The sequence below is a fragment of the Panthera leo genome, chromosome A2 (genome assembly GCF_018350215.1).
Source record: "Panthera leo isolate Ple1 chromosome A2, P.leo_Ple1_pat1.1, whole genome shotgun sequence".
NCBI lineage: Eukaryota > Metazoa > Chordata > Mammalia > Carnivora > Felidae > Panthera > Panthera leo.
The window spans coordinates 14,562,837-14,589,264 of NC_056680.1; the positions used below are offsets into that span (position 1 = coordinate 14,562,837).

The 26,428-nt window shown below is 42.8% G+C and overlaps 2 protein-coding genes across 10 annotated transcripts; both read left to right on the top strand.

Moving 5' to 3' along the window:
- Positions 1 to 25,729, top strand: ZNF501 (zinc finger protein 501). 7 transcript variants are annotated; one of them, XM_042929036.1, is made up of 4 exons: positions 17,765 to 18,165; positions 19,569 to 19,643; positions 22,280 to 23,562; positions 25,368 to 25,729. In XM_042929036.1, exon 3 carries the CDS (start codon positions 22,743 to 22,745, stop codon positions 23,529 to 23,531), a length of 789 nt encoding a protein of 262 aa, XP_042784970.1. In that variant the 5' UTR covers positions 17,765 to 18,165; positions 19,569 to 19,643; positions 22,280 to 22,742; the 3' UTR covers positions 23,532 to 23,562; positions 25,368 to 25,729. The 7 variants fall into 7 exon arrangements, with proteins under 7 accessions (XP_042784973.1, XP_042784970.1, XP_042784969.1 ...); XM_042929039.1 differs by lacking the exons at positions 17,765 to 18,165; positions 25,368 to 25,729 and adding an exon at positions 1 to 80 and having other exon boundaries at positions 22,280 to 23,862; XM_042929035.1 differs by lacking the exon at positions 25,368 to 25,729 and having other exon boundaries at positions 22,280 to 23,862.
- On the top strand, positions 96 to 15,819 carry ZNF502 (zinc finger protein 502). 3 transcript variants are annotated; one of them, XM_042929033.1, is made up of 3 exons: positions 96 to 743; positions 9,685 to 10,061; positions 10,562 to 15,819. In XM_042929033.1, exons 2-3 carry the CDS (start codon positions 10,007 to 10,009, stop codon positions 12,133 to 12,135), a joined length of 1,629 nt encoding a protein of 542 aa, XP_042784967.1. In that variant the 5' UTR covers positions 96 to 743; positions 9,685 to 10,006; the 3' UTR covers positions 12,136 to 15,819. The 3 variants fall into 3 exon arrangements, with proteins under 3 accessions (XP_042784967.1, XP_042784968.1, XP_042784966.1); XM_042929034.1 differs by having other exon boundaries at positions 9,948 to 10,061; XM_042929032.1 differs by lacking the exon at positions 96 to 743 and having other exon boundaries at positions 8,442 to 10,061.
- Positions 25,730 to 26,428: the final 699 nt, after the last annotated feature.

Here is a 26,428-nt window from a genome sequence, read left to right on the forward strand (position 1 = left end):
GCGGGTAAACCTGCTCCCTGGGCTGGCGCGCACCTGTGGGACAGTAGTTGCCGCCCCGCGGGGAGCCCCCGGACCTCACGGTGAGCGGGCGGGGCCTTCGGGGGGGGAAAGGAGCGGCTCCGGGCGCCCTCGGCTGGGGCGGCGGGCCGACGCTTCTGTAGAAAGCCTGTCCCGACCCCCATCTCCCCCCAGATTGCTGCCTGCGCGTGCGGCCCGGAACTCCCAGCGGCCTCGGCACCGGGCCCTGCACGGAGCAGAAGTCTAAGAACATGGTGGAGGGAATGAACGAATGAGTGATGACTGAGTGATGGGTAGATAGGTGATCAAGAGCTAGGACCCGTGTTCGGAAACGAAGTCCCGGGGCTCAGAGTTCTCCGGCTGAGTACCAGCTACTCCCACCCCCCCCACCATGAATCTTGCAGCTCAGAAACATTTTTAGGGACCGTCGTAATAGGAAACGGCGGTAGTGTAAAGCGCACCAGGTGGCTAGTCTCGAGTCTCTGAGTCATAATTTTTGAGGCTACAGAGGCTGTTTCTTGATCTATAAAGTTGGATTTTCCAGTAGTCAGTTGACAGCATGTATGTGATAGCACATATGGAAACATCGGTGTCTGGCTACAAAATTTTACTCTCCGTTACTTGCCGAATATGATCCAGAACTCAGGGGCGGGGCTACAGCATGAGTGACGTTGGAGCCTGCCGACTGCGAAGATGCAGCCAGTCTAGCGCTGGAAGATAGAGATGTGAGCGGATTTTTGTGATAATATTTTAAACTACACTTATTAACACTTAACATGTATCAGGCACTGTTCGAAGCAGTTGTGCTAATTTATTTGACCTAAACCGCAGTGTATTATCTGTATTCTCAATAAGCATGTTGAGATAGGGAAAGACTAGATGACTGTCTAAGGACACATTGCTACTAAGTGACCCAAGGTGCAGAAGAGAGATCGACTGTGCTGCTGCAGCCTGCATGAGTAGGTTACTTTTGGCCAACCGACAAATCCAAGGGCTTCAGAGAGGAGTACCGTTAAGTGTGGCCTTATTGAGGGAACTGTCGCTTCAAATTCATCAAAAACCTTACCTGGCTTGCCCATAATCCTTTCTGGCTAATTAGTGAGAGGTAAGGAGGTGGCAGCGAGGAGAAAGCTTATAGGGTTTGAGGAGAGAGCTAGCTCTGTATTACTTTTAACAGGATTAAGCTATTAAAAGTTTCTTTCCTTTTTACCCTTCACCACAATACCTGTCTCTTCCCCAAAACCTGGATTCAGACACATCCTTTTATCGTCTTAAAATCATTGACAGTCAGATTATTCTACACTAGGCATTGGTGGAGACACCTGTACATTCCTTTCTGGGGAATTTGTAGGCAAGGGGTCAGTAGACTATGGCCCACAGGCCAAATTTGGTCTGTCACCTGTTTCTGTAAAAAAAAAAAAAAAAAAAAAAAAAAAGTCTTCTGAAACACAGCCGAGTTCATTTGTTTATATATTGTCTAGTTCTGTTTTTAAGCTACAAAGGCAAAGTTGAATAGCTATGACAGAGACCGGCCATATAGCCCATGAAGCCTAAAATATTTAGTTTTCTAGCCCTTTACAGAAAATATTTGCAGTTTGACATGAACTGCTGACAGTTCAGATGACCCACGCTTGGAGCAGAGGGTTGACACCAAGATGTCTTTTCTTCTCCATAGATTTTAGTATCAAACATGATAATGCCTGACCCCTGTGGAATGCCTGCCATGTGGAAGACATCTTTATAAATGTTTTATATGAACTAACTCAGTTAAGGATTCACAGAATGTTAAAGCTGAATGGATTCATGGATATTATCTGTTTTGTTAGTTTTGTCAGATAAATAACTAGTCCTTTAGGCCCATTCACATGGGCTGTGACAGCAGTTTCTGATTCCCAATTCAGTTCACTTTAATCTTTTCTCTGGACAAGAGGCCAATACCGTACCCATTTGGTCTGGCATTTTGATGTTGTTGTTTTTGTTTCTGGTTTTTTTTTGGTTGTGAAACCTGTGAGCAAGAACTGTCATTTTTGTTTTATGTGATTGTTTCTCTAACCGTCAAAATAATTCATGCTTGTTGTAGGGAAAGTGAAATATATAGAAGAGTATAAAGGACAAAGGAAAGTAACACCTTAAATGACCCAGGGATCAGTGTGTTAACATTTTGGTGGATTTTCTTCTGTTCTTTGTATTTTGTATATATCTGTGTATTAATAATAGTTTCTGTTTATTGGATGTTTACTTAGTGCTGGTATATGCATGCATATTTTTTATTTTAATGTTTTGCATTCTGGGTTTTTTAAATTTTTAAAAAATGTTTATTTAATTTTGAGAGAGAAACAGAGCACGAGTGGGGGAGGGGCAGAGAGAGAGGGAGACAGAGAATCTGAAGTAGGCTCCAGGCTCTGAGCTGTCAGCACAGAACCCAACTCAGGGCCCGAACCCACAAACTGTGAGATTATGACCTGAGCTGAAGTCAGACGCTTAACCGACTGAGCCACCCAGGTGCCCCCCAAAATGATCTTTTTAAGGTCTTTTCTTCCAGAGTGTAGCTCTTATATTAACAACCATTACATCTATATATCAAGATTGATGGTTCCAATTAGTCAGTGAGGTCCAGGTTTTTGAGAGCTGTTAATATGTCCTTGAGCCATTACTGTAGCAGAGTTAAAAGGTGTACCTTTGAAGTTTTAGATTGAGGTTATCAGTTTCATTCATGAGCGAAGGCAGGAGTCCTGAGAATTATATGCTGTATTTCTCTGCAGATTCATTCACTAAAAGGTTCTCCAGTTCCCATACACAAAAGTTTATGAAGTTGCCACATTCTGCTTCTCTGCCCTCACCCCATTTCAGAACAATAACCACTGAGAATCAATCTTCCTCTGTAACCATTGAGAACCAGATACTGTAATAAGCATTTACGAATTTTGTAGTGAACAAGACAAACAACCCCTTGACTTCATGACACCTAAGAGACCAGCAGAGCGAATACAACAAAATCAAGCAGGCATTTAGATAATTAAAAAAAAAATTTTTTTTTAACATTTTATTTATTTTTGAGACAGAGAAAGACAGAGCATGAACGGGGGAGGGGCAGAGAGAGAGGGAGACACAGAATCGGAAGCAGGCTCCAGGCTCCGAGCCATCTGCCCAGAGCCCGACGCAGGGCTCGAACTCACAGACCTCGAGATCGTGACCTGAGCTGAAGTCGGACGCTTAACCGACTGAGCCACCCAGGCACCCCTAGATAACTTTTCTAAAATCAAATTTATGTAGTTTTCTCTTGTTCCTTTTTTAAAAGTTAAAAAAAATTTTTTTTTAAATGTTTTGAGAGACAGAACACAAGTGGGGGAGTGGCAGAGAACAAGGGAGACACAGAATCTGAAGCAGGCTCCAGGCTCTGAGCTGTCAGCACAGAGCCTGATGCGGGGCTCAAACTCACAAACCGGGAGATCGTGACCTGAACTGAAGTTGGACGCTTAACCGAAGAAGCCACCCAGGTGTTCCCCTTTTTAAAAAGTTTTAAATATTAATTTCGGTATTGTTAACACAGAGTATTCTATTTCAGGTGTACAATAGAGTGATTGAACAATTCCATACATTACTCAGTACTCATCATGATAAGTGTACCTTTTTAAAAAAATATATTCATTGTTGAGATAGTGGGAGAGCATGAGTCAGGGAGGGGCAGAGAGAGAGAGAGACAGACAGACAGAGACACAGAATCCAAAGCAGGCTCCAGGCTCTGAGCTGTCAGCCCAGAGCCTGATGCGGATCTCAAACCCACAAACCATGAGATCATGATCTGAGTCAAAGTTGGACAATTAACTGACTGAGCCACCCAGGCATCCTGATAAGTGTACTCTTTAATCCCTATCACCTATTTCACCCATCCCCCTCCCATCAGCCCTCTGGGAACCATCAGTTTGTTCTCTGTGGTTAAGAGTCTGTTTCTTGGTTTAGCGCTCTCTTTTTTCTTTGCTCATTTTTTAAAAAAATGTTTATTTATTTATTTTTGAGGGAGGGAAGGAGAGGGGTAGAGAGAGAAAGAGAGACTCTAAAGCAGGCTCTGTACTGTCAGTGCAGAGCCCGATGTGGGGTTGATCCCACGAACTGTGAGATCATGACCTGATCCAAAATCAAGAATGGGATGCTCAACCAACTGAGCCACCCAGGTGTCCCTCGTTTGTTTTGGTTCTTAAATTCCACATGAGTGAAATCATACGCTATTTGTCTTTCTCTGACTTATTAAACTTAACATACTGTCTAGCTCTATGTTGTTGCAGATGGCAAGATTTTATTTTTTTATGGCTGAGTAATATTCCATTGTGTATATATACAACATCTTTATCCATTCATCTACTGATGGACACTTAAGCGGCTTCCATTTTTTGGCTATTGTAAATAATGCTGCAATAAACATAGGGGTGCATGTATCACTTTGAATTAGTGTTTTTGTGGTTTTTTTGGTAAATACCTAGTAGTATAATTACTGGATCATAGAGTAGTTCTATTTTTAACTTTCTGAGGAACCTCCATTCTGTTCCCACAGTGGCTGCACCAGTTTCCATTCCCACCAACAGTGCACGAGGGTTTCTTTTTCTCCACATTGTCTTCAACGTTTGTTTCTTGTGTTTCCGATTTTTGGTTTTGTATTCTCCTATTTTAACATACTATATTTTCTCATGAATATTCTTTGAAAATAGGACTTTTAAGAGTTATAAAATCTACCATATCGATATGCCATCAATGTTTATTTGCCTGTTGCTTTACAATTATATTAACAGTGTGATCTTTGTACTTAAATTTCTGTGCCTATCGCTGATTATATTTTTTCCCTTTTTTCTCTGATTATTGAAGCTGTTTATTCCTACAGGAAAACTTTAAAACATTACACAAAGATAGGCCTTAGGACAAAAGTTTACCATAATCGTATTCTTCAGAGATGATCATGGTTAACAATTTGATATATATTCTTAGAGATTTAAGTTAGTTTTTAAAAAAGAAAGCAAGATGTAGATAATAGGGGAAATTTGGGAAGTAGAAGGGAAAATCATTCATAATATACCATATTACCATAGTGATTGATGATTAATTTTCCTTCTTGACTTTATTCATATGCACATTTTAACATATATGCTTGATAGTATTATGTACTTTAAAATTTGATATCCTGCATGTTTTTCATTTATATAGAGCATATTTTTCCAAATGATCACATATTTTCATTTTTAATTATTTTAATGTCTATATAATTGCCACCACGTGGAAGTACCATGATTTGCTAAGCATCAGTGTCCGTTAGTAGAAAGATTGTGTTTTCCAACAACATTGCAGGGTATTTTTTTTTTTTTAATGTTTATTTCTGAGACAGAGACAGAGCATGAGTGGGGGAGGGGCAGAGACAGAGAAGGGGGACACACAGAATCCGAAGCAGGCTCCAGGCTCTGAACTGACAGCACAGAGCCTGACGTGGGGCTTGAACCCACAGACCTCGACATCATGACCTGAGCTGAAGCGTGACGCTCAACCGACTGAGCCACCCAGGCGCCCCCTTTATTTTTTATAGGTAACAAAAGAATACAGCTTTTTTCTTCTTTGAGAAGTTCCTTCTTTCTGAGAAAGTTCTTTTTCTTTTTTTAATCTTTGTTTATTTTTGAGAAAGAGAAGGAGTGCAAGCGGGGGAGGAACAGAGAAGGAGACACAGAATCTGAAGCAGGCTCCAGGCTTTGGGCTGTCAGAACAGAGCTGGAGGCAGGCATCAAACTCACAAACTGCGAGTTCATGACTTGAGCCAAAGTGGGACGCTTAACAGACTGAGCCACGGAGAGGCGCCCTGAGAGAGTTCTATTAGTAGAATTACTATTCTACTATTTGAAGAATATAGGCGTTTTATAGGCATACTGATGACTTTAAGGACCTTCTGAGATACATTGTATATACTTAGTATTTTTTTTAAAAATTAAAATGTTTATTTATTTGTGAGAGAGACAGAGACAAAATGCGAGTGGGGTAGGGCAGAGAGAGAGGGAGACACAGAATCTAAAGCAGGCTCCAGGCTCCGAGCTATCAGCACAGAGCCTGACGCGGGGCTCAATCTCACTGAGCTCCAAGATCATTGACCTGAGCCGAAGTCGGACGCTCAACTGACTGAGCCACCCAGGCGCCCCAGGTAGTGAATATTCTTATCTGAGTTCCTATACCCACAAAATGGTGATCCTGTATTCCAACCGCAACTTAGCCTACAACTTTAAGACCTGATGTATATTGCCAAAGTATCTCTAGGAGAATGGCACTAGTTTACGTTCCCATTGCTGGTATATGAGAAGCTCTTTCCCCATACCTTTGCCAGTCTTTTTTTTTTTTTTTTTTTTTTAACATTTATTTTTATTTTTTGAGAGACATAGAGACAGAGCGTGAGTGGGGGAGGGGCAGAGAGAGAGAGGGAGTCACAGATTCTGAAGCAGGCTTCAGGCCCTGAGCTGTCAGCACAGAACCCGACCCGGGGCTCAAACTCACGACCCATGAGATCACGATCTGAGCCAAAGTGGGATGCTTAGCCAACTGAGGCACCCAGATGCCCCTGCCAGTCTTGACTTTTAGCACAAAAAAGAAAATTTCCAATTTGACCTAAAAATAGATTCTTTATTCTTTTCAATTTCTTTGATTACCACCAAGATGGAATTTTGTTTTGATAGGTTTATTGGCCTTTTGTATTTTATTTATTTATTTATTGTCTCTTATAATTCTTGCTCTATGTTATACTTCCCATATTTTTTATGAGTTCATCTTTTTTCCTTACTCGTTAATAAGAAGTCTTTTATCCATTAGGTCCATCTACTCCTTGATGTATAAATCAAAAGTACTTCTCCCAGATTTTTTCTTTTGATTTTATTTGTATTTTGGATATAGAGATTGTTGCTTTTCTGTGACCAGATTTATCAAGTTTTGTCCTTTGTAGTTTGTTTTTTTGCATAACGCTTAGAAAAGTCTTCTCTAATCCTAAAGTCAGTCATTTCTTAATATTTTGTGGTTTCACTTTTTGTATGTAACCCTTTAATCAGTTTAGATTTATTTTGGTATATGGTGTGAGGTAGGAATCTTACTAAGTGTTTTTTTCCAGGTAAGCAACAGTTGCAACATAATTCAGAAGTAATCAATTTTTTTATGACTAGAAATGCCAATTTTCTCATATATTAAATTCTTTTATTTATTTCTCTTTGGGGATTAGGAATCTCTAAAATCAAAAGCCAGAGTTAAACTTCCTTTTATTTTTATTTTATTTAAAACAATTTTTTAATGTTTATTTCAGAGAGAGAGAGAGAGAGACAGAATGTGAGCAGGGGAGGGGCAGAGAGAGAGGGAGACACAGAATCTGAGACAGGCTCCAGGCTCTGAGCTGTCAGCACAGAGCCTGATGCAGGGCTTGAGCTCACGAACTATGGGATCATGACCTGAGCCGAAGTCGGACACTTAACCGACTGAGCCACCCAGGCACCCCAAACTTCCTTTTAAATATATAAACTCATTGTTGAGGTTTTCCTAGCCACACTCATTTGTTGGTTTTACCTGTTACTCCCAGGATGTTAATTACTCTCTTTATGACACTTCTCTATTCCAGATATGTAAGTCTAGTTTCTACTTGGATATTTGAAAACTAAATGTATCTTCTTTCTCTCCAGACTAGTGTTCCCATTCTCTCTAAAGGTCATTGTCATCACTCAAGCCCTAAACTGGCAAATTATCTTGACTTCTCCCTCACCCTTACACCTCTCCTAAATATTCATCCAGTCCTGTGGATTTTATCTCTTAGTTGGTCCAGTCTCTTTACTGGACCGCTGAAACAACCTCCCATGGAAGCTTCCAGCCTTCGTCTTGCCTCTCCACCTTCCACCCGTTCATACACAATTTTCCTCTGTGCTATGGGCAGAAGGGTGTGTGTGTGTGTGTGTGTGTGTTTAAACGTTTATTTATTAAAAAAAAATTTTAGAGGCGCCTGGGTGGCTTGGTCGGTTAAGCGTCCGACTTCGGCTCAGGTCATGATCTCACGGTCCGTGAGTTCGAGCCCCGCGTCGGGCTCCGTGCTGACAGCTCGGAGCCTGGAGCCTGTTTCGGATTCTGTGTCTCCCTCTCTCTCTGCCCCTCCCCTGTTCCTGCTTTGTCTCTCTCTGTCTCAAAAATAAATAAACGTTAACAAAAAATTAAAAAAAAAAAACTTAATGTTTATGTTTTGAGAGAGATAGAGCATATTTCTACTTAAGTGTCGAGCTCCGCATTAGGCTCTGTGCTGACAGACAGAGCCTGGAGCCTGCTTCGGACTCTGCGTCTCCCTCCTCTCTGCCCATTCCCCACTTGCACTCTCTCTTTCTCTCTCAAAAATAAGTAAACACTGGGGTGCCTGGGTGGCCTTAACAAAAGTTAAGTCAGACACTTAACTGTCTGAGCCACCCAGGTGCCCCAGGATATGTTTTTTGTTTAAACAGTAGATCTACTCATGTTACTTTTTGCCCCCAAACCTTTTCATATTCCTTTTGTGGCTTTCTACTCACTTTCAGGTAAATTCCTTAAACTGTTTTTCAGGGTTGGATTTGATCTGGCTTTTTCTTGCCTCAGGCTTCATGTCTTATTTTTGTGCTTAATAATTTGTCTTACTGGATCTCTTTTTCATTTTTCCAAAGTACTGAGCAGGATTCCTTTTGTGTATCGTTTCATATCTCTGGTATATTCTCTTCTGTCCTTACCTGTCTCATTCCTTTTTATCTCTTTTTCAGCGAGGCTTTCTTTCCCAGACTACATCAGGGCCCCTCTGCTCTACATTCCAGCATCTCATATTTCTACTTTTGTAATTCCCATAATTGTAACTACACTTTAATGTCTTTGTCCAGCTGTAATGTAAGTTCTGGGCAGGTCGGGGCACGTCTGACTTTTTCTTCACTGTTTAACTCTGATTGTACTGAAACCCCACTCTACTTCATGGTTCTCTATAGGATTGTGTTGTGGGTTCTTTCTATGCCCCTCTTACAGAATAGGATCAGGAAATCCCAGATAGAATCCTCTTAAACCTTTAAAATTTAGCACAGAGCCACAGGCTTTGGATGAGAATACCACACTACCAGCCTTATGTATTTCAGTAGACTTGTGCCATGCATACATGTGTTTTGAGCACTCGGTTATGGTAAAATCCTCTCTCTGTCTTCCTTTTTCCTTGAAATAATGCTTCAGATTCTTCTTTTCATTTCAGGGTTATATGGAGAGACATTTTTGGATGAACAGTTGTGATTAAATATTATGAACATGAGAAACTCTGTACTATTTTTGCAATTTTTTTGTAAGTGAAAAATTATTTCACAGTTTAAATGAATTTTTTTCCCTTTTAAACTGCAGCCTACACTCTTCATGTTGAGCTGTGCCTGAAGAGAAACTGTTTAGTTGATCTGACCTCTAGAAGAAAGGGCAATCAGTATACTTTCAAGTTGTACAAATAGAGTTCCCTCACTGCTGTCCAGCTCCATAGCATATAGTGGAGATGAGTGGATCAGACTTTAAAGCATCAGCTTTACTGTGAGGCCATTTCCCTGTGCAACTTTTGATTATATTGACTTTTTATATGGATTGTTGTATATAAAGACAGGGCATTAATTAACGTGAATACTTCCATCCGCTTCATAGGTATCATTCTGATTTATTCATCCAGCGCTTGAGTGTTTGCTAATGTGTCAGTCTGGCGGTCACTTTTTATACAGCTGACCAATGGAATTTGTGAAGCTGGAAGGCTGGAAGCCCACTGCAATTTGTGCTGATGCAATCCCTCTGCTAGCTAGACATTTTGTGTCAGTTAGTAGATCGTGTTCCTAGGCAACCATTCTTTCTCATTTTCCTGTTTACTGGGACAGTGATATCCCCTCCCCCACCTTTTTTCCCCCTATGAGCAGGGCTCCCAGTTTTCCAACTCTGAAGTGTTTTCCTATCAAAGCAAAGAGAAGATTTGTGGATGTTGAATATGCAAGGAGCTGAAGAGCAAGAGCTCGGAAGAGAGGTTTGTCCAGGTGAGTGAGCAAAAGGGAAAACCAGGGGGACAGACAGCGGGACTTTGGGCATTGTATAAGAGAAAGTGACTGAAGCTCAGAAAGGAAGATTACCCTGTGTTTTAGGGATGCTGGGGGGAAATTGGGGAAGATGTGGGTGAGCGTCTCCTGGGACCAACTTTCCCCAGTACTCATTTTGTCTCCTTTCCAGCATTCGCTTGTCCATTTGCCCATGGTCCACTCTGAATACAAACCACGCCCTGATCTTCATCGTTTTCCCTGTATTTCTACTGTCTCTGGTTCTCTCACTTCCTCTTCTGTGGGGTACCTTATTAATGGTGGTCACCTTACCCTAACACAGATCTCTTCCACCACTTGTAATTGCATTACTTGCTCTACTTGCTTTTATTGGCCCTTACTTCTATGCCATTATTGAGTCACGTCAGAATTAGGCCCCTGTAACTTCAGGGGCTTCCCCTCTGGCCTGCACGAGAGATATTCACTGTGATGTCTTCTTTCAGATTTGATGAGCAAGTCTGTTCCAGAGCAGGATGTCTCTGAAATTGATTCACCAGGGATAGTAGCAAAGAGATTACAAGACGATGCATACCAGGATTCTACATTTGGAGAAAAATATGCATGTGAGAGCATGAAGGAAAACCCTTCTGGAGAGGTTCCTGGACCATGTCTTTTCAAAGAAGGAGGTTTTGGGGGAATAACTTTTATCCACAAGGAAGCATCTCCTGAAATGATTAGCCAAGAATATAATTTTGAGAGAAGCTTACTTTTGACTTCAAGCTTTGTTACACGTCTCAGGGTTTCTACACAAGAGAGCCTACATCAGTGGGAGACAAGTAGCATACACACCAATGAGATTTCAGACCAGAGTAAATGTCCAAGCCTCTCTGCACAGAAAAAGCCTTGGGAATGTAACGAATGTGGAAAAGCTTTTACTCAGAGCTCATCCCTTACCCAGCATCAGAGGACTCATACTGGAGAGAGGCCCTATGCATGTGAGGAATGTGGGAAAGCCTTTAGTCGTAGCTCCTTCCTTGTTCAACATCAAAGAATTCACACTGGAGTAAAACCATATGGATGTGAGCAGTGTGGGAAAACATTTCGGTGTCGGTCATTTCTTACTCAGCATCAGAGAATCCATACTGGAGAGAAACCTTATAAATGTAATGAATGTGGGAATTCCTTCCGCAATCATTCACATCTCACTGAACATCAGCGAATTCACACTGGAGAGAAACCTTACAAATGTAATCGATGTGGGAAGGCATTCAATCAGAACACACACCTCATTCATCATCAGAGGATTCACACTGGTGAGAAACCTTATTTATGCAATGAGTGTGGCTCTTCTTTTCGTAAACACTCAAATCTTACACAACACCAGAGAATTCACACTGGGGAAAAACCCCATAAATGTGAGGAATGTGGGAAAACTTTTCAAACAAAGGCAAACCTCTCTCAGCATCAGAGAATTCATACTGGAGAGAAACCCTATAAATGTAAGGAATGTGGCAAAGCCTTTTGTCAGAGCCCATCCCTTATTAAACACCAGCGAATTCATACTGGAGAAAAACCTTATAAGTGTAAGGAATGTGGCAAAGCGTTTACTCAGAGCACCCCACTCACTAAACATCAGAGAATTCATACAGGGGAGAGACCCTACAAATGCAGTGAATGTGGTAAAGCCTTCATTCAGAGCATTTGCCTCATTCGGCATCAGAGAAGTCACACTGGAGAAAAACCCTATAAGTGCAATGAATGTGGGAAGGGCTTTAATCAGAATACCTGCCTCACTCAGCATATGAGAATTCATACTGGAGAGAAGCCCTATAAATGTAAAGAATGTGGGAAAGCCTTTGCTCATAGCTCATCTCTTACTGAACATCATAGAACACACACTGGTGAGAAGCTCTATAAATGTAGCGAGTGCGAGAAAACTTTCCGCAAGTATGCACACCTTAGTGAACATTACAGAATTCACACTGGTGAGAAGCCTTATGAATGCATTGAATGTGGAAAATTCTTCAGACATAGTTCAGTCCTTTTCAGACATCAGAAACTTCACAATGGTGAATAACCCTGGCATTCAGGTTATGACAGCTTCTCTAGAAATAGTGACTAGGAATCTGGCTGGGGCCAGGGCGGGGGGCAGGTACATTTCCTGGAGGGAGCACCGACTGTTACACTCAGAAGAGTATTTCCAGTTACGGAGGCGGGAGCTTGGAGAATGCAGAGCCTACAGCTGGGCATCTGGGAATTCAGGGTAGAAAGGAAGTTCCCTGCTTTTCAGATGAATCTTTGCTGCTTGCCACTTCTCCTTGTGACTTTCATACCTTGAGGTGCCATTGTTAAGTTAGCACTTGTGTTTCCCTTACTGCACTCCTGCCCCACCTTCCCAGCTTGTGACCTGTGTTCTCTGGCCAGTAGGCTGAGGTGCTTTCCCAAACATTCAGTGTGAAAGTGGCAAGAGTTCTGAGGTAGTGCTAAGTAGCCTCCAGGTATCTGAGGCTGCTTTCAACATGCGATCTGTAGATGTGGTCTCATGAAGGAGAGGCGGAAATAAGGGAAAACAAAGAATCCTTATTCATTCATTCAACAAATAAGGGGGTATGTGGCAAGCACTGGGCTTATGTCTACAGATATGTTAGTGAAGAAGGCTTTTCTCGGGGTGAGGGAGATCTTTCCTGATCCTTTCAAGATGGAAGGCAATTTGGGGCTAAAGTGGAAGTAGGAGGTCAAGAGAAACTTATCTTGAGCGATGCCAGTTTGGAAAGGGAGTCAGATCTGCTCAGAGGGACAGGAAGAGGAATGTCCAAACTTTGTCCCAGAGGAACACTGACTTACCCAGGAGGGACATAGTATGTGCTAGGCTGCTGGTGCTGAGGGACAACGTCCAAACAACTGTTAATAGGTGTTTAGGGAGGAGAAACCATTGGTGATAAAGACAGCCTTTTAGGTTGGCTGGATTCAGGGCTGCCGGACCAGTCCTTAAGAGAATGTTGGTCATTGTAGCGGGGAGGGCTAGGTTTCATTTAATTATGCCATTGGTAGCTATAAACAGATTAGTTAGGTTTCAGATGTTTCCATTTTTATTGGCACTATCTTATTCTTGGATATTTTACCCTTCCCTGTAGGTTAGGTGTAATCAGGGAAACACTGTCATGGGATAAATTTGGAAAGTGTTCTAGAGAGAATTACCTCTTTTTCAAATCCTTGAATGTTGAGACAGCATAGTTAGCCACTGACTATGATGGTATTTTATTCTTTTAAGAGAGAAGGCATGTTTTTTTTCCTTTATTTCCTTACTCCCTTTCATGTTCTTCACTGCTACCCAGACCTTGAGCTCTGAGAGATGAGGTGAGGATAGCCGTTGTCTGGTATTTGGAAGAGTTTCTATGCTCTGAAGTTCATACAGTTTTAAAAATAATGACTGTTAAAAACGAAGTCAGTTGATTCTGGAATGGTTGGTTACTTAGAACTCAGTATTAATTTTTTTCCAGAGCAACTGTCTTGTAAGTAGTGGTTTGAGCTATTAATTACCATGAATAGGAACGTGGCAGAAATATCACTCTCTTCCTCTCTAGCTGTGAAGGGTATATTTTCAAAACCTGTCACAGGGCAACTAATAATTGAGTAAATCAATGCTTTATGGACAAAAAAACCCTGTTAAAACTTCATGTTCATGAAAAGTTATATTATTGAAAGGAAATATTGATGTATTTGTACTAAGTGAAAATAACGCTACAGAATTCATTGCTGGCACATACTAAATATGTAATAAATATTTGTTGAATTAATATATTTTAATCAAACTTTGCCCACCAGAAACTTTAGCAACTTCCTGGGCTATGTAGGTGTTTAGAATATTTATACACTACTATCTTTAGAGTCTTGAGTTGAGATTAGAGAGAATTGGGAGAGTTTTCTTAAGGAAGAAATGGGAAATCTAAGGTTGAGACATCTCCAACTTTTTGTTCGAAAGCTTTTTAAGAATAGAATAGACACAACTCTTTTTTAAAATGGTACCATTTTTGGGTACCATTTTCACTTCCTGGGAAAACAGGAAGGAATGGATCTTGTCATCTTTCCACTCTCCTTATCCCATATTCTCACACTTGCAAATATTTGCTCCTGGCAAAATTCTCTCATTCGCTGGCCAACCATGTGCCTACTTACTCTAGCTTGGCCCCAAATCCTGGAAATGCCCCCTCTGTCAATCTTGTACTCAGTCTTCGTATCCAAGCAGCCACTGTATCCTGCTTACATCTCCTAAATCTCAAAGCCATTTCCATTGCTACTGCTTTAGTCCACTCCCCAGTTTATTTCCTAGACCATTTTCCTATTTTCCCAATCAGTCTTCCAGTTACCCCACTAGGCCGTCTTTCACATTTCTTCTTGATGGTCTTTGAAAGACACAACTAGCAGTGCTGCTGTTACCTCAGAATATTCTAGCCCCTTAAAAGGCATATAAGGCTCCTATGTTGGCCCATGCCTACATCATCATTCTCAGGTGCCATTCCCTGCATTGCATGCTGTTCCATTGTGCAAATTCCGTGATTCCCCATCACTGCTGGACTCAACTTTGGCACCTTTTGCACATCCTGTTTTTATTGCCTCAATATCCTTCCTTCTGCTTGCCTGGGAAGCTCCCCTCTGTCACTTGTGAACGTGCTCATGCAACATCTCCTTTGAAGCTGTGTCTGGCCTCACATATTTTTTATTTTTGTATTTTATATCTTCATTTTGTTTATCATGTTACATTGTAATGGCTTGTTTACAGATCTTTTCCCACTGAACTATCAGCTCTGTCAAAGCTGGGGCCATGTGATCTTTATTCAGGTTTGTATCCATGGTCCCTGGAATTTAGAGTGTGTTCAGTAAATATTTGTTGAGCTACACTAAAATGTTGAGTCAGGCATTTCTCCATGCCTCCCTGCCAGGCTATAACTTAAGTCCACAGTTACCAGCAGAAAGGAGGTGTGGTAAGTATAGGAGCGTGTCCATGAAGTATTTGCCAGGTGCGAGAACTCCAAACCTTTTCCCAAGATACAGATGGTGTGGTTGTATTAAGCAGAGGGTCTCTTAAGAGAAAGTAACCTTTTGTAGCAAAAAACCCCCCAAAACTCCACTTGTTATAAATTAGCCATTTAAATGTCCCATCATTTACTCTGAAAAACCGAGTATTTTCAGACGTCATATTGATGTCAGGGTCAACTGGGAGAGACAAATGCAGCTGTAGAAGCACAACCACTTCAGCTGGAATATCCCTGAAATAAGCAGGAGCTGAATAGTGATGCTGGCCTGGCAGGAGAGCGATTGAGCTTAGTAGCAATCCCAACCATGGAAGCGCTTCCTGAGCTCATGGCTTTCCTTGGCTGGGGATGATAAAGAGCTGGAATATGTTGCTTATTCTCAGTGTGCTGAAATTTAGTATGTGATTTCAGAAGGACATGGCATGAGGCCACATCAGATCCTCAAAACTAATAGAGACAACAGGTGGTTGGACTTGCCCAAGGTCACACCGCTAGTAAGTGTCATGTGAAATTTAAATTCCTGTATCTTTTCTTGCTTTTCCTTCAGATTTCTCTTTATTGGTCATACTTCTGTTCCATGATGCCCCTTTAGTTGTTTATTATAGAGTTGACCACTTAGGGCTCCACTCTTGCCCTGCTTGTGAGGATGGGAGGAGATTGTTTTGAGATTATATTTATTTTTAATGTTAATTTTTTTTATTTTGAAAGACGGCACAAGTGGGGGAGGGGCAGCAAAGGAGAGGGACACAGAAAGGATCCCAAGCTGACTCTGCACTGCCAGCACACAGTCTAATGTAGGGCTTGAACCCACAAACCGTGAGATCATGACCTGAGCTGAAGTCAGATGCTCCACTGACTGAGCCACCTAGGTGTCCCTTAAGATTTTATTTTTTAAGTAATCTCTATACCCAAGATGGTATAGAGATTGTGGTTCAATCCCAAGATCACAAGATCAAGAGTCACATGCCCTACTGACTGAGACAGCTGGGTGCCCCTGGGAGCTCCTTTTAGATGAAAAAGCTTTTTTGCCCTCAGACCTTCCTGTGTGTGAGTGTGAGAAATAAAATGGTTTTGCATTTTGATTTTGCCTTTATTCGTACATAATGCAGAAGTGTAGCTTTGACCTCAGGTGGCTTCGGTTTCACTCTCCTTCAGCTACTGGCCACCACAGGACTAAGGTCATTTTAGTTTTGTGGAATGGTTTTGGTGTCCACTTCCTCCCTCACCCCCTTCCATTTTCTACCTCTTTGAAGAAGCTCAGCCCAAATTATGTTAAGCTCCAGATTCATATTTCCAGTAAATTGCTCTGCCTAGGGTACCCCACTCTAGTTAGTTGCCACAGAGCAGAGCCTGCTGAGTTAGATTCTTTGAAGCCTAAAAGTTAAGGAAAAATGGTTTGGCCTAGGCTCTTTGGCCTGTGGGATGTTAGGGCTTGCAGGGGAAGAACTTGCTACCTGATTTCAAACATGTGCTGAGAATGTGACACTTGGTAAAAAGTAAGGGGAGCCCAACATTATTGTTCCCTGGCATGTCACCTGACAGTTCTACAAAGGGTTCTTTTTTAGCTGTACATGGTTAGCGATGACCTTAGTACGGGGCATCTCCACTCCTAATTTCAGCCTCCTGAGGGGACTTCATTTTGGTGAAACAGCCAGGCTGGAAGTTTGAGCAGATAACTTCTCTGCTGCATCTCATTCATTTTTTTCAAGTGTTTAACCCCCTATGAATTAGCCACTAGGGATATGGTGAGCAGACAGCCCTATTTTCCAGGGCTTGCAGATCAAACGCCTGGAAGTGGATCACGTGCCCTATTACCCCGCCTGAAAGCGGATTAGGTGCCCTGCTGCCCTTCATCCCGGGAATACACTGTCAAGAGGTGCCTGGATGTGCAAGTACTTCCTGAAGGAGTCCTAGGCAAGACCTGAAGTTTTGCAGCGGGGGGGGACGGGGGCCTTGCCTTGAGGGCTGGGAAGGCCCCTTGAAGCCAATGCTGAACAGAGGGCTGCTGGGATTTGCGGAGCACGATGGGATGCACATTTATCGAACTCTTCTGAAGTGCCAGGAGGTCTTAGTAGTAACACATACTGACTCCATTTAATATTCATGATAACCTTATGAAATTTGGTACCACTATTCAATTTTAGAAGTCAGGAAACAGGGACAGAGAGGTAAATAAAGTAACTTGCCCAAGTTTGCACGCTGAGAATCCGGGACTTAAGCTGAAAACAGACCTATTCTTTCGGCCAACTGTTGAACAAAGTGTTGTTTGGGGCTCCTGTGAGGAGGCCAATTTTCTGGCAGGTGAGAATGTAAGGAAGGCTTACGCCCGCTTTGTGAAACCCTTGGGAAGACCCAAAAGGCAGTGACGTGGAAGAGTTTTTAGGAAGATAAATATGGCCAGGTTGCAGAATGAGTAATAAGAGCGCCTCGTTGGCCGGCCACCAGCCTCTCACCCTTTTGGTGTCCTTACAGTGGGAGGGAGCCTGGTGCGGTGGGTTTGCGGGCTGTTTCCGCAGCGGCGGCTCCCGAGTCGGGCTGAAGCCTGGCTCTGAGCCGGGGAGGAAGCAGCGAGAGAGAGCCGCTCCCGCCTTCCTAGAGAGGAGACCGCAGTCGTTCCGACCGGCGCGGGCTGCTGACGTCACGCCCGCCCGGCGCGGCCCGGGCGGCGTCCAGGCTGCCTGGGAGCGTCCCGACGCCGAGTGTCGGGACGTGCGACGGGCCGTGCCGCGGACAGCACCCGGGGAGTTGAGTCGGCCGTGCCGGGCTGCGGTGATCTCGTCGCGGCGCCACCCTCAGAGCCGGGGCCGGCCCCCCGCAGCGCCTCTTCCTTCCCGGCGCGCGGGAACCTTTGGAGCGGGGGTCGGGCGCCGCCAGCGGGGGCCGGCTTGCCCTGAAGAGGGAAAGGAGAAGGCTGTTCGAGAGCCCTGGTCTGGGAGTCGGGAGACCCGGGTTCCATTTGTATGTACTTGAGGGAGGAAGCGAACTTCTGGGTGCGTCGCTTTTCTGGTTTCCAGAAGCGAATGCTATTCCTTGCTTTTCCAGTTGGCAGAGTTGCGTGGGTTGAATGAGTATAGGTGAGAGTTTGCAATTTCCTTTAAGTTTTTATTCTCTAATAGCAACAAAATAGGTTCTATATGAAGACACGTTTAGCAGCAGGTCCTATTTGTTGAAGGCATTTTCCTGAATACTTCCATGTATTGACTAATTCATGCATCATCACAACCCTTTGAAGTAGTTATTGTCAACGCCAGCCATGTAACCTTTGAAAACAGATCTCAGAAAGGTTAAGTAATTTACCCAAGATCACTTGTCTCATAAATGGTAGAACAGGGATTCAAACCCAGAGGAGCCAATGGCATACTTCAAGTTTAGTGGAGGAAGACATTTTATCAGAGCATCAAACCAGTGGAAAGTGCCACAATAGGGCCATGTGAAATCCTTTGGGAATCTAGAGAAAGGGCATTGCACGTCAAAAATTTTTCACCAACGAAGAGTGTTCAGTTCACATTTTAGCTGAGTATTAAAGTTGAACAGCAGTTTGAATTCATTTGTTCAGTGTCAAATAGAAGGTGTTTGTGGATTGGGACCGATTAGACTGGTAACCAGATCCGCGTCTTTTGCTAGAGTGTTCTTTCCTTTCCATTCAGAGGGAGTTCTTAAAACCTTTCCTCTGAAGAGGGGTCCTGAACATCTTCTATAAGACTCCCCTAAAAGACTTCCCCTGTCCTTTCTTGGAGTTTCTGCTTTACAGAGATGCAGTCTTAACTTTGGATTGTGGGAAGATAACTGTAGGGGAGTTTCCTTGCTGTTGACTCAGCCTCTTCTCAAGAAGAGCTGATCTCACTGTTTGATGCATAGTGACTGCTCAATCAGTATTTTCCAAGTAAATGAATTCAATAAGCAGCCTCAACCACAGACGGACTGGACCTGAGGTTTTTGCTCTTTTCCCATCTGTTTTTAGAATCAAAGGATCACTGAATGTTTGTACTAGTTTTCCACTTTCATTTCAGATACGAAAACAAATCACAGATGAAACCAAGTGACTAGCTTCAGGTCATTGAACAAGTTAGTGGCAGAGCCCAGACGAGAATCAGGCCAGTGTTTGTTGTAATGTCCTCTACTGTAGCCCCAGTTTTTGGCTTTTGAAGTCAATGGCTTTTCCAGTAGGTTTGGGCTGGGGGCGGAGAGGTGGGGGGGGGGGGGCTTCGGTTCCAACCTTATCTCCTGTGGAGGAATGTTTACCCCAGGATAGTCCTTAGGAGCACCTGCCCCCTTTCTTTGTGCACTGTCAGGTCTCTCAGAAGACTACCCACTTACTGATTTTTGTCATTGGTAATACTCTTTTCAGGAGAATAATGATATTCTTCATTCAGACTTAAAATAGTTATTTGGTTAGGGATGGGCTATTCCTGAGTTCCTCTGAATCCAGCAGCTGACAATTTCTGAGTGCTTTTTTTCTCCTTCCTCCATGCCTTAGATTTCTGCCCTCCCTCAAGAGAAGGTTCCAGGAGACAAACCAGTGTCGCTTGTGTTCCTAACAGCTTATCTCTGGGTAAGTGAAATCTAACTCAAGAGCCCACGATGGGTTGTTACGGGGGTGCTCATTGGAAGTGGTGGCAGACCCACAGTGGGACCCACCAGTGACCACCACACCTAAACGCTGCAGACTGAAAACACAGAACCACCCTGAAATGGGCCCACCTTATTCAAATCAGAGTGAGTGCGGCCCATTATGGAAGCAGGCAATGAAGTAACTGGTTACAGGACAGATCAGAGAATGTACTAATTGTATATCACATGTACTTAAACTGTAGCAAGAGTAGCTACCCCTTCTGCAGTTATCTGATAGAACATCTGGCAGCTTCACTGAACTGCTTGGTATAATGCCTTAATGGTGTAGCAGTGAGAAAACTGGCAGTATATTACTGGAAGACCCATCACAAAGGTGATTTAAGTGTCTCCTCAGGGAATATGAATGGGCTCCCGGCTCCGTTTGGCACAAGAGTCTAAGTAATAGCAACTTCTGTTCTTGTGCATCAGAAGGCAAGATGGAGCCTGGGATCTGTTAAATTCAGTAAGAAAAGCACTGTCTGAACTGGATTCGTAGGTTATGGGAACTCTATGAATAGATTGTGACTATGGTCTGAAGGATTCAGTGTAGTTTAATACGTATGCATAATATATGTACACATGCATATGCCTAGAAGAAAGGTCATCAAAAAACCAACTGTGTTTTCACTAGGTGGTGGGATTTCAAGTAGTTTCCTTTGTGGACTGTTTTAGAAGGAGCATACATTGTTTGTATCTGTAATAAACAAAACGAAACAAAACTTTTTGAGACAATAAAAATAAAGGAAAGAAAAGTGTGGTTAGAGTTTGGGTGTTATGTTTCACTATTGAAACCATATGGGGTTAGTTTTTTCTTTTTAAAAAAAATTTTTTTTTTAACGTTTTATTTATTTTTGAGACAGAGAGAGACAGAGCATGAACGGGGGAGGGGCAGAGAGAGAGGGAGACACAGAATCGGAAGCAGGCTCCAGGCTCTGAGCCATCAGCCCAGAGCCCAATGCGGGGCTCGAAGTCATGGACCGCGAGAACATGACCTGAGCTGAAGTCGGACGCTTAACCGACTGAGCCACCCAGGCGCCCCTGGGGTTAATTTTTGTATACAGCATATCTATACTGGAAGTTTATACATAAGATAAAGATGATACAGTCAGGAAAAATATTCAATATATTTAACCACCAGTGTGGTACAGTAATGCCCAATCAGATCAGTCTCTGATTTTATACAATTTGTGCAGAGATCCCAGTGTGTCCCAACTCTCAGCCCCAGTAGATCTGTATGGACCAAGAAAAAATGATCCTGAAGACACATTCTTTACTGGGAAAAAAATGAATAAATAAAAGCAAATAGCAGAGCAGCAGAACCTATAGAACAATTTTATTTATGCAGAAAGAAGCAAATGGTATGTGTATAAAAATATATAGAAAAAAGACTGAATGAATCTACTCCAAACTTGATAATCTCTGGGAAGGGATTGGGTTTGTTTGGGTAGGGTGGGCGGTGATAAAAAATGACTAATTTATCCTACATACTTTTATATTATTTGAGTATTTTAAAGCGAGGATTTATTCATATGTAACTTATATTTAAAAATTGAAATAAAAAGCGGCCTCAGAGAAGAAGAATGTGTCAGTGTCTTCAGCACCATCCAGGGAGGAGGTTGCTAATGTGTGGCACATGAATATCTGTTCTCAGATTCTGTGCCCTTATTCAGAGCATCAGGATTTCAAAGTCTGATGCCATTAAGATCATCTAAATACTTCTCTTTCTCCAGTTCTAAGGAGTGTCCTGATGACGATGATTTGGTTCCCATGCAGTTTTTCTGTAGTGGAGAGAATGTGTCAACTAGCTGGACATACAGCATATCAATTTCTCATTATAGATCAGCAAAGTGACTTTCTGTTTTCTGTATCATCTTGTGAATTTGATTAGTATACATCACATTCTGAAGCACTTTAAAGCGTCACAGGTGAGGCTGGGTTCTGGACCATGATGGTATAGTCAAGTTACTGTCCAATGGGAATCTCTTCCCCAAGGACCACCGCTATCCTAATTTTTCTCTAAACAAAACAATGATATCTTACTTGCTTTCAGTAAGCAAGGCTCTAGTTTTTAAACCTAAAGATCTTCCAGTTAGACACAGGGGAGAGCTACAGATGCTGAGTTTTGGAGAGAGAGGTCCAAAGAGACACCTATCAAGGTGAGTGAATAGGAAGGATTGGGGTGATGGACCCGGTAAAAGTAACAGCCTGGAATACCTTTGAAATCTTAAAAGAGAAACTCTAATTGTCACTAGACAATGATGTAAACTTGTACTTTTCTCAAGCAGCACGAGCAAGACATTGCTTATAGGTATCCTAAGGAAATGGAATTACTTTTCATCTGTTTTTTGAGGAGTAGAGACTATAGGTAGGTAGTACTTTTCTCTAACGGTTTACCCAAGATTAGAATACTTATCCTTTTCACATTCTACTATTTATCACTCTGGATCATCCTAAATTACCTGGATTAATTTTTAGTACTTGAGTGTTTCAGAATCAATCACAATAGGGAATTGTATAGATTTCCCAAGATATGTCACTACTTAATCTCTTCTCTCTATTATCTGATCTTCTCCCCAGGTTATTGTGATCTGTATATATTATTGAGAAGAGGATAAAATCAAGATTCTACAATGCAGGTCCCTTGTTCTGCACAGAGGACATCTTCCTTCATGATTTTTTTTTTCAGGCAAGAAGACCAAGCCTGATGTAACAAACAGTGTTAAGTGACTTGTGGAAGATGACGAGGATGTCGAGGGTCAGGGAACCTGGTCATCAGGGGTTTACAATTGGAGAAGGTGACGATACATGCCGGACAAGGAAGAGGAGGGGCATCCTGCAGGAATGCCTGAGAGTACAGTACATGCACACATACACACAGAACATTCCCAGGACAGTGTTACTGTAACCATAGTCATCTTTGAGAAAGTACCTTGTAAGTATCACGAACTTGAGAGACAGTTTCCCGTAAACTGCACCTATTGGACAGACGTTCCTTGAGTGCGTTACAAGCAGCACGAATGCCCGCCAAATTTCACTGCAAATGAACCATCAGAAACTTAACATGCAGAAGAAGCCTTCAAGGTGTAGTGAATGTGGGAAATTCTTTACTCAGAGGTCGTCTCTTACTCAGCACCAGAGGATTCACACGGGAGAGAAGCCCTATGTATGTAGTGAATGTGGAACTTGTTTCCGTAAACAGTCAAATCTTACTCAACATTTGAGAATTCACACAGGAGAGAAACCTTATAAATGTAATGAATGTGAGAAAGCCTTTCAAACAAAAGCAATCCTTGTTCAGCATCTGAGAATTCATACTGGAGAGAAACCCTATAAATGCACTGAATGTGGCAAAGCTTTTTGTCAGAGCCCTTCCCTTATCAAACATCTGCGCGTTCATACTGGAGAGAAACCTTATAAATGCACTGAATGTGGCAAAGCCTTCAGTCAGAGCATTTGCCTTACTCGTCATCAGAGAAGTCACTCTGGAGTTAAACCTTATAAGTGTAATGAATGTGGGAAAGCCTTTAATCAGAGTGCATGCCTCATGCAGCATCAGAGAATTCATTCAGGAGAGAAGCCCTACACATGTACTGAATGTGGCAAAGCCTTCACTCAGAACTCTTCCCTCGTTGAACATGAGAGAACTCACACTGGAGAGAAACTTTATAAGTGTAGTGAGTGTGAAAAAACTTTCCGCAAGCAAGCACACCTTAGTGAACATTACAGAATCCATACTGGAGAAAAACCTTATGAGTGTGTTGGATGTGGGAAATCCTTCAGGCACAGCTCAGCACTTGTTCGACACCAGAGGCTTCATGCTGGAGAATAAAACTTGGGATATAACCCATGTGGAAAGATTTGTATGCAAATGCCACCCCCCCCCCCCCCAATTCTTAGATATTGAAGACTAAGTCTTCAGCTGGGATGAGTGTTCTATATGTTGAGCAAGAGGCAGTGTGTCCTGAAAGTTAAGAAAATAGATCAGAATTAGATAGTCTTGAGTTTGATGCCTTCTCTGCCACATAATGGGTGTACGACCTGATTCTGAGCCTGCTTTCCCCATCCTCCTCAAAAGAATAATGACGATATTTACTAGGGTTATCTTTAAAACTTTTTTTTTTTTAACGTTTATTTATTTTTGAGACAGAGACACAGCATGAACGGGGGAGGCTCAGAGAGAGGGAGACACAGAATCTGAAACAGGCTCCAGGCTCTGAGCTGTCAGCACAGAGCCCGACGCGGGGCTCGAACTCACGGACCGCGAGATCATGACCTGAGCCGAAGTCGGCCGCTTAACCGACTGAGCCACCCAGGGGCCCCTACTAGGGTTATCTTGAGAATAAAATGAGTTGTATGTAATAAATAACTGCCATTAATTGGTTTTGAGTTATAGATGTTCCAAAAATATTTAAATCTGGCTACTGAAAACAAGCAATGTTCAGCATTACTGTTTTTGGTTCTTGATGTACTTTCAATGTTTATTTTTGCGAGAGAGAGAGAGAGAGAGAGAGAGAGAGCGCGCGCATGTGCAAGTGGGGGAAGGGCAGAGGGACACACAGAATCCAAAGCAGGCTCCAGGCTCTGAGCTGTCAGCACACTTGGGGCTTGAACTCACAAACTGAGAACATGACCTGAGCTGAAGTCAGATGCTGAACCGACTGAGCCACCCAGGCACCCCTCGGTATATTTTTTAAGAGCATTCTTGATTTCGTTTTTTTTTTTTTTTTTTTTTTGTAGAGTAATCTCTGTACTCAACATGGAGTTCAAACTCATAACCCCAAGACCAAGAGTCACGTGCTTTTCTGACTGAGCCAATCAGGTGCCCCTTAACATTCCTGAAATTGGGCTATGATTTCATGCTTAATCTACAGAAGGTTATTTAAACTATGTCTAGATTTAAATAGGAGAATACAATATAAGACTAGTTTACCCTTGGGAAAATTCAGATTTAGAGAAAAAAGAAATTATTGGTATTTGAGTGGACATTGTGCAGTGGATTTCTGGGTCCCCTGAAGCGCCTTCTTTAGATTTTGTTACCCTCACTATTGGACCTTATGTCACTGTAAGCTCTAGACTTCTCTTTTCCATGAAAAGGAAAGCCTTGCTGACTCTAACTGAATAAAAACTCATGTTGTGGGACTTTTGTTTGGTTGGGGAGTGGTGAGGAGAAGTTCTGTGAAAATAAAGAGGGGTGGAAATAGCATGTTGATTAGTATGTGGCTGTGCTTGCTTGGAATTTGTGAAACTGAAGAAAGAAAACCTCATTTAAAATGGGAGTTGGGAGGCCAGAAGGGGGAGCTCACACATACCACACCTCACACCTCGCACCTTTGCAGAACCAAAAGAAAGAGCCATACCTGGCATTCCTAATAGGGAAGAAGCCTACTCTACTAATCCCCGCCCAGGGAACAGCCCAGCCCAGGAGACGGTCACAGCTCAGCCAATGAAAAGCCATTACACTTGAAACACCCAGTGTAGCTAAAGGAATTTTGTTTATAACAGCTCCTCCCAATTCCCCCTTTCCTCTGTAAAAGAGCCGTCCTCTCCTTTGTTCTCCTGACTTGCCTATGGTTTTATAGTAGCTTGCATGTCCCGAATTGCAACCGTCTACCATTTTCAAGTAAATCCATTTTGCTCGTAAAATAACTGACTTTTATTTTTAAAGGTAACGAATTCTCGGAGCACAACAGGAAAGGAGGCCTCTTAAGGGAACAGGAAGGGCAGGAGGCGTGGAGTTCTCGGGTGTCAGCAGGAGGTACCACTGAGCGACAACTTTCGGTTTATTCTTCTCGTGTGTTAACGAGTCCAGAGGCTGGCAGTCCGTGGCTGCTGTAGCAGCTCCTCCAGGCATGCTGCCAAGACCCAAGTGCCTTCAGTCTTTCCACTGTACCACCCAGAGCAAAGGTCTGCCTTCCTTAGGCCAGAAAATGGCTCTGCTCTTGCTACGTTCCATGTATGTGCTCCTGACAGTATGTAGCGAGGAGGAAGGTTCATGCTTGCCAAATCTGCTCTTTTGTATCAAACACCTGGAGGCTTTATTAAGTAGACTTCACTTGTATCTCTCTCTCTTTTTTTAATGTTTATTTTTGAGAGAGAGAGAGAGACAGAATGCCAGCGAGGGAGGGGCAGAGAGTGAGGGAGACAGAATTCGAAGCAGGCTCTAGGCTCTGAGCTGTCAGCACAGAGTCCACTGTGGGATCCGAACTCATGAACTGCAAATTCATGACCTGAGCTGAAGTCAAACGCTTAACTGACTGAGCCACTCAGGTGCTCCATCTCTCTCTTCTTTTAATGTTTATTTTTTATCTTTTTTAACACTTTTTTTTTTTACCTTTATTTATTTTTGAGAGACAGAGACAGAGCACAAGTGGGGGAGGGGCAGAGAGAGAAGGAGACACAGAATCCGAGGCAGGCTCCAGGCTCCGAGCTGTCAGCACAGAGCCTGATGCGGGGCTCGAACTCACAAACTGTGAGATCGTGACCTGTGCCGAAGTCAGAAGCTTAACCGACTGAGCCCCCCAGGCGCCCCTTTAATGTTTATTTTTGAGAGAGAGAGAGAGAGAGAGAGAGCGCGAGAGAGAGCATGAGCGGGGGAGGAGCAGAGAGAGACGGGGACAGAGGATCCAAAGCAGGCTCTGTGCTGACAGCCAAGAGCCTGAGGCGGGCTCAAACTCATGAGCCGTGAGATCATGACCTGAGCCAAAGTTGGACGCTTAACTGAATGAG

Coding starts and splice junctions, on each gene's coding strand:
- ZNF501 (XM_042929039.1), top strand. CDS start 22,743: ATGAACCATCAGAAACTTAACATGCAGAAGAAGCCTTCAAGGTGTAGT.
- ZNF502 (XM_042929033.1), top strand. CDS start 10,007: ATGTTGAATATGCAAGGAGCTGAAGAGCAAGAGCTCGGAAGAGAGGTT. Junction 10,062..10,561: donor CGGAAGAGAGGTTTGTCCAG/GTGAGTGAGCAA, acceptor GTCTTCTTTCAG/ATTTGATGAGCAAGTCTGTT.